Source organism: Podospora pseudopauciseta, chromosome 1 (genome assembly GCF_035222475.1).
Source record: "Podospora pseudopauciseta strain CBS 411.78 chromosome 1, whole genome shotgun sequence".
Lineage (NCBI taxonomy): Eukaryota > Fungi > Ascomycota > Sordariomycetes > Sordariales > Podosporaceae > Podospora > Podospora pseudopauciseta.
The window spans coordinates 1,921,404-1,928,659 of NC_085892.1; the positions used below are offsets into that span (position 1 = coordinate 1,921,404).

At 52.2% G+C, this 7,256-nt stretch overlaps 4 protein-coding genes across 4 annotated transcripts; 3 read left to right on the top strand and 1 right to left on the bottom strand.

Annotated features, from left to right (window-relative positions):
- Positions 1 to 267: 267 nt before the first annotated feature.
- On the top strand, positions 268 to 1,915 carry QC763_105190 (uncharacterized protein; the record flags this gene model as incomplete). The annotated part of the gene is made up of 2 exons (XM_062907084.1): positions 268 to 972; positions 1,031 to 1,915. The coding sequence occupies 2 exons, from the start codon at positions 268 to 270 to the stop codon at positions 1,574 to 1,576; spliced, it is 1,251 nt and encodes a 416-aa protein (XP_062769999.1). The 3' UTR covers positions 1,577 to 1,915.
- Positions 1,916 to 2,328: 413 nt separating this feature from the next.
- QC763_105195 (uncharacterized protein) lies at positions 2,329 to 3,101 on the top strand (the record flags this gene model as incomplete). The annotated part of the gene is made up of 3 exons (XM_062907085.1): positions 2,329 to 2,439; positions 2,576 to 2,853; positions 2,885 to 3,101. 3 exons carry the CDS (start codon positions 2,329 to 2,331, stop codon positions 3,099 to 3,101), a joined length of 606 nt encoding a protein of 201 aa, XP_062770000.1.
- Positions 3,102 to 3,386: 285 nt separating this feature from the next.
- Positions 3,387 to 6,044, top strand: QC763_105200 (uncharacterized protein; the record flags this gene model as incomplete). Its single annotated transcript, XM_062907086.1, has 2 exons — positions 3,387 to 3,804; positions 3,861 to 6,044. 2 exons carry the CDS (start codon positions 3,387 to 3,389, stop codon positions 5,174 to 5,176), a joined length of 1,734 nt encoding a protein of 577 aa, XP_062770001.1. The 3' UTR covers positions 5,177 to 6,044.
- A 552-nt stretch (positions 6,045 to 6,596) lies between these two features.
- Positions 6,597 to 7,209, bottom strand: QC763_105208 (uncharacterized protein; the record flags this gene model as incomplete). The annotated part of the gene is made up of 3 exons (XM_062907087.1): positions 6,597 to 6,599; positions 7,004 to 7,129; positions 7,186 to 7,209. 3 exons carry the CDS (start codon positions 7,207 to 7,209, stop codon positions 6,597 to 6,599), a joined length of 153 nt encoding a protein of 50 aa, XP_062770002.1.
- Between the last annotated feature and the right edge of the window lie 47 nt (positions 7,210 to 7,256).

The window sequence follows — 7,256 nt, forward strand, 5'->3', positions numbered from 1 at the left end:
TTGGATATGTTTCGGAAAGAGATGACATTACACTTTGTCCCTCAAAAGCGCTCAGAGAACACCAGAAGGTATTAGGGCAAATCGTTGAACATCGAACTCGACAGTTTGGTAGACCTACTGGCCTTTGAACCAAAAGCGTTTTCCAGTTCAAACAGCCGACTTACTAATATGATATCCCACACAACCACGGCCCGTGCTTCCAGGGGGTTCCTCTCCCACAGCTCAACAACCCCGCAGTGAGTGCAAGCGGGGGACTCGGGATGGACCATGTCCGCCACCCTTCTCATCAAGCGTCCGGCAAGAAGATCCCAACTCAGCCGTGCTGCCAGTGTCATCATGCCCCCAACCGTCCAGTTCAACCCCTCCGCCACCTCATGGCGCTCTTCACCCCCCACAGACCTGGGCAGCACCACCTCCCAAACGATCCAAACCTTTCACTCCCTCTTCCCCTCCTACAGCCCCACACCCCTCCAGCCCCTTCCCTCCATCGCCCAAGATCTAGGTATCAAAGCCGTCTACCTCAAAAGCGAAGCCTCCCGGCTCGGGCTCCCCTCGTTCAAAATACTAGGTGCCTCATGGGCTGTTTACCGCGCCGTACTTGACTTCCTTGCCGTTGGGCTGGTTCCCAACCAGGCACTCCCCTCTCTGGATGACGTTAAGAAAGTGATCCACGACAAGGGTTTGGAAGAGTTAAAGGTAATCACCGCCACAGCAGGCAACTGGGGACGAGCGGTGGCCAAGATGGCGGGGTATCTCGGCTTGAAGACCGTGGTTTTCGGGAGTGATCATATGCATCCTACCACAAGAGAACTGATACGCAACGAGGGGCTAGGGACCGAGGTTAGGGTGGTGAAAGGGGGGTATGTTGATGCTGCGAACGAGGCGAGGGAGTATGGGATGGAAGAGGGGAGGGAAAAAGAGAGGTTGTTGGTTATGGATATGGGTTTTGAGGGAGGGGAGAAAGTTCCTGGGGTGAGTTCGCAAGTCTGATGACAATGACATTTGAGCTGTTATGCTGACAGTGGAATAGTGGGTTGTGGAGGGATACAGCACCATGCTTACGGAGTACGAGACTCAGATTCGGGAACAAACTGATGGTCAACGGGGTGCGACACATGCTTTTGTTCCTTGCGGTTGTGGATCTATCGCGAGTGCTGTCACGCAGTTTTTTAGGGACGCCAAAAGGGAGGATGATGTGAAAGTTGTGGTTGTCGAGCCGGATTCTGCGGCTTGTTTGTTGGCTTCACTTGAAAGGGGAGAGGATAGTACGGTTGAGACGGGGGATGAGACGATTATGTGTGGGATGAACTGTGGGACACTGTCAGGGAGCGCTTGGGAGGTTTTGGGGAAAGGTGTGGAGGCGGGTGTAGCTGTGACTGATAAAGAGGCTCATCGGGCTGTGGTGGATCTTGAGAATGAGGGGGTTGAAGCTGGGCCTTGCGGTGCGGCTACGTTGGCCGGGTTGAGGAGAGTCTGCGCGGATGTTTCGGCGAGGGAGAAGTTGGGATTGGGTGCGGAGGCGGTGGTAGTGTTGTTCTGTACGGAGGGGAAGAGGGAATATGAGGTGCCAATGTGACAAGGATTGGATGGACGGAACCTACCGAGATTTTGTTGACCCATCATCCGGTCAGGGCGGCCGATGTTCACGGTCCATAGGATGAAATGCTCGTGGGTCTTACACAGGAAGGCTGTGTGGAGCATAGACTCGCACGACTCAGGCCAACAACAACAAAGTAGAGCCAATGATTTGGAACACGGTGGTTGGATGATAGAATACAACTCAACTGCGCGAGGATGCGGTGAGTGTGGTATCAGCCGTTGGCGCATGCAGACATAATGATCTGATTGCTGCTATCTGCATTTCTATACCCGTTCATTTCCGTTGGTCCTTGTTGTATCAGAAAATGCATCTGCCTCACTGGATGGCGTTTGCCTCATTGAAATCTCATCAACAAACCGCAAAGGGATGCTACCCTGGCTGTCGTTCTGCTAGATCTTGGTCCATGGCCACTCTTCTTGGCTGACGAGAGAGGCACTTAGTTGGCCATCGTGATCATAGTCGCAGAATTATCGCTGTTTCCCAAGTCAAAGACAGCCATGTATCGATAACCATTCGCATCGCTCCACCTCAACATTGGCAAACCCACATTATATGGCCTGAGGCAATTCAGTCACATGAAGTGAGACAGTAGTAAAATGGCTGATTGATTCACCGCAGTTCGGTTTGCCCGAGATCCAACCGAGAAACATGGGGCAAAGGGCTTTGAGGAAGGTGACACGAACAGTATTTTGGTGCAAAGCGGGCCAAGTGACGTTATCATTATCCACATGCAAGTCCACCCCAAAGGCAAGACGGCGTGGTATCACGTCTCGGAAACTGGGACTTTATGCAGATCCCCCAGCAAATTCACCCTCCGAAAAAAATCCATCTCGGTAAAGGTTTGAGCTGTTTGTCTGGAGAAAACTGCACTACTGGATTTCTGGGGATGCGGGTTCAGGGACCCTGTGAAGTTTGACAGGTTGATTCCCGCAAAAATATCCAAGCGACACAGAAAGTTTGATGGACGGAAACCAGACTTCTATGAAACACTGGATGGCCTATCAACTCTCTAGAACTGACCGGAGTTTCGTCCGGTCTACCGTGAACTCTGTTTGGCGGATTTCCCATTGCCCAGAAGTGAACAACTGCCGCTCAAGCTTCCCCAAGCTCCCGGCCCGAACACCAAGAAATCTTCATCTGAACTATGACCTCATCGCACCCCGCACCAATGCGACCCCTAAAACCCTTCACTTGCGAACCGGACCTTGGCCGAAGTCACCGATACTCCTAACTGCAGGTTTCCTATCAAGAGTGTTTTTTCTGACCATATCCGCGTTGGGATAGCCATGGGAATATCCCTTCAAACTTTTCATCCGAGGTTGCACCATGCAGAAACGATGATCACAATCCAACCTCTTACACCCACAACTACCCACACAAAACCCACCAGATCTGGGAATATGGGCGGAACAAGATCGTCCCCCACCCCGCTGGGATGCCCTTAGCCCGCCAGTGCGATTCACAGGCTCGACAGGACCGCACGTGGAGGGTTACCGAGTGACAGCATCCTGCAACACGCTCCACTGTGCTCGACAGCGGCTGGCAACGGTTCACTCGACCAACACGCTATCCTACACAGTCCCACCCTTCTCGCCGCTCACTGGTTGCGTAGTCAACCGGGAGAAGGGACCGTTCCCGGAAACCGTTACCTTTCAGGTCGGAGCCGGGCAACCCTTCCAGCATGCGGTGCTATGGTATATAAGATGGGCGCCTGTCCCGGGTCTGACCGTCCAGCAAGTTTATCAGTCATTCCTTCTTCACTGGCAACGGCCGAATCGTTACGACCATGGCGCCACCAAAGTTCATGGGCCTCTCTGGGAGGCCGTTATCCATGATGGTATCAGCTGTTGCGACGACGGGGTTCCTCCTCTTCGGTTACGACCAAGGTGTGATGAGTGGTATCATCACGGCCCCAGCTTTCAACAAAATGTTTCCAGAAACAAAAGACAACTCGACAATGCAAGGATTTGTGACGGCCATCTACGAGATCGGATGTCTGGCGGGTGCCATGTTCATGCTTTGGGCTGGTGATCTGCTCGGCAGACGACGAGGCATCATTGCGGGCGCCAGCATCATGTTGATTGGCGTTATCATTCAGGTTGCGACGGTCAAGGATAAGAACCCGCTGGCTCAGCTCATCGTTGGTCGCGTTGTCATGGGCGTTGGAAACGGCATGAACACCTCGACAATTCCCACTTACCAGGGTGAGTGACACAACATTGTCATCACACAGGAAATAGGCAACTGACAATGACCACAGCTGAATGCAGTAAGACGTCGAATCGAGGACTTTTGATCTGTATCGAAGGTGGTGTCATCGCTTTCGGTACACTGATCGCCTACTGGCTCGACTACGGTGCTTCCTACGGGCCCGATGACCTTGTCTGGCGTTTCCCTATTGCCTTCCAGGTCATCTTCGCCGTGCTCATCATCTTCCCCATGATGTTCCTTCCTGAGTCGCCGAGATGGCTTCTGAGCCACCAGCGCGAGGCGGAAGCTGACCGAGTCATCGCTGCCATCCGTGGTTACGAAGAGGGAAGCCCCGAGGCTGTGCTCGAGCGCAACCTCATTGTCGATTCTCTCCGTGCCTCTGGTGGTTATGGCCAGAAGAGCACTCCCGTCAAGGCTCTCTTCACGCACGGTAAAACGCAGCACTTCCGCCGCATGCTACTCGGTTCCTCGGCCCAGTTCTTCCAGCAGGTCGGCGGCTGTAACGCAGTCATTTACTATTTCCCCATCTTGTTCGAGGAGTCCATCGGCACCGATCACAACATGTCACTCCTCTTGGGCGGTGTCAACATGATCGTTTATTCCATCTTCGCCACCACTTCCTGGTTCATTGTCGAACGCGTCGGCCGGAGAAAGATGTTCCTCATCGGCAGTTTGGGACAGTCCCTTTCCATGGTCATCACGTTCGCCTGCCTTATTGACGGCAAGGAAATGACTGCTCGCGGCGCTGCTGTGGGCTTGTTTACCTACATTGCCTTCTTCGGCGCCACCTGGCTCCCCTTGCCCTGGCTCTACCCTGCCGAAGTCAACCCCATCAAGACCAGAGCCAAAGCCAACGCTGTCTCCACCTGTGTCAACTGGCTGTTCAACTTTGTCATTGTCATGGTTACGCCTATCATGGTCTCCAACATTGGCTGGGGAACCTACCTCTTCTTTGCGGCAACAAACGCTTGCTTCATCCCGGTCATTTACTTCTTCTACCCTGAGACAGCAAAGAGATCTCTCGAAGAGATCGACATCATCTTTGCCAAGGGCCACGCAGAGAAGATGAGCTATGTACGGGCTGCGAAGGAGCTGCCGCATTTGCAGCCAGAAGAGATTGAAGGGTACGCGAGAAAGTATGGTCTTGTTGGGCACGGCGAGAGCGATAGCTCGACTGAGGTTGGAACTATTGGTGATGAGAGGAGGGATGTGGAGAAGAATTTCAGTGGGCAGAGCGGGAATACGACGAATAGCAGTGATGAGGGGTTGCCTGGCAGAGGGCCGGGTCCGTCGGTTGTTGATGAGGGAGGTGTGGAAAGTGGTTTTGGGGATGGAGTTAACGCGAGTAGGAAGGCTGATAATTAGGGGGGCTTATGATGATGACGATTGAGAGAAAATGAATGGTGGATGATATGGTGGATGATACCAGGCTTCTAAGCATGATGTTTTCTTATTTTTTGAAGAGTTATAGACATAGACGGCTATGGTCGTCTGGGAGAGAATACCCTTTTGGCTTTTGTAGATATGGCTTTTTTTATGGTCATCTAGGATAGATGATAGTGGATGAAAGATTTTGTTTTTGAATATTTTGCGCTTGTGTTGGTGCTTGGTGTGTGTTGAATGATGGATGATGTGCAAGGGTCGCATGCACTGTCAACACGGCCTATGAGGCCGGCTCCCCAGTTATGGAGTTCCAAGATTGCCACGAGGTGGCAATGTCAGGTCTTTCGTCGAATTAACATTTGCGTGTACCTGGAATAAATGGGGTGGGGTGGTGAATGCTGAGGAGTCGCAGCAATTGGGAACATCCATCCCTTCCCCCTGTCGAACCACGATAATATTGACTTATTAAGAAGTATAGTGCAAGTCAAGATCTCTTGAACTTGGGTCACCTACAGAGTCTCGAGGTTCTTGGTATTCGGCGACTGATACTTGGGCATGCAGTACACAATTTGCTTATCCTCACAATTCCAAGCTGTCAACTCCAACACTACATCTGCAGAAACACCACCTCGTAAGGACAGCACAATAACGCAATTATTCAGCTACAGCCTCTGTCGTGGCATCCACCTCAGCTTCGTCGGGCTTGTCTCCCGCTGCCGTTTTGCAGCCAAAGTTACCGCATCCATACATCCACTGGCAATCACACAAGTAGTAACACTCGGGAGTCCTGGTCAAGGGCGTAGATCCCTGGCAACTGGTAGTTGCGTTGCATCTGTTCGAATTCTCCGCGGTGTGACACTCGAGTGCCCAGTAGCCCTGACGCCTGTAATGGGTTGGGCTGGGCGAGGTGTCGGCTGCTCCGATGGGCACTGCTATAGCGAAAGTGATGTTGAGCCCCAGAAAGAAAATTTTGGATAGTGAAGAGGATCTAGATGGTGGATTTATTAGTAGACGGCTGTTGAAGAGGGGTTCGTGTGGTCTCTCTACCTCCATGGTTGGATGGTGGGATTGGAAGAGTTGATCGGCTATACAGGGTCGGTGGTAAGTAGTCTTTGATGCCTGATGGATGTACGATGCGACGGTGGAAAGATTGTTAGATGATTGAACAGTCTCAGGAGGGGGAGGAAGCGGTTTACATATATACAGAAATCGGCTTGCTGCGATTTTGAGGTGGCCTCCCTCTCAGCTTGACGCCTAACAACAATGCTTTGCCTCTATCAGATCCGGTAACTTGCTCCCTTGAGATCATAATGACGGAATACCTGGCCAAAGTTGGGGACTCTCTCAAAACAGGAGTTATTCGTACCGCAGATACAATCAGTATGCCAAACAGGTGTGCCATCTACTTGCGTGTCAGTACTCGGCTTCCGAATGACGAGTTTAGAAAGGTTCTTGTGCGTGCAGCGTGGGTTGCTGCAGGTTGGGGAGAGTTTAAAGGCCGGGACTTTGGGTTGGTAAGGGGGGTTCGCTAGGTGATGTTTTGGTTGGTGGGGTGGTGGAGCTATTGTTGTTGGGCGACTCGGGGAGAATAGGTACAACGGTTGTCCACGATGGGTGTGGGAACCGTCTGCTCGAGAGAGGCAGTTTTTCTGCCGTAAATCACTGCTACAAAGACCGAGACCTGCTATTACAAGAAGTAACAAGCCGGAGACGACGATGAGAAGAACGCCGAGTCGGGTACCGCAGAGCTTCTTCTCTGGTGGGTCGGAGATCTGTTGTTGGGCTGCACTAGGTGCTTTCGTATCATACTGATAGGGTATGCGTATCGGTATAGGAGGACGCCGAGGGCGGGTAAACGGGCATCGGAGCTGTGTGGTGGCCATTGTAGACTTCAAGTCCTGAAGGGTCGTGTGGCGACAGCGGCGAGATGGGATTCTATTTCAAAAGTCAGCATGAACGCGGTGTAACATATCTCTGATGATGATCCGTACCTTTCGCGAGTGATCTCTGGGCATTGTGAGTAATCATGCGGTCGGTGATAAAGAAAGGAATGGGGAAATGG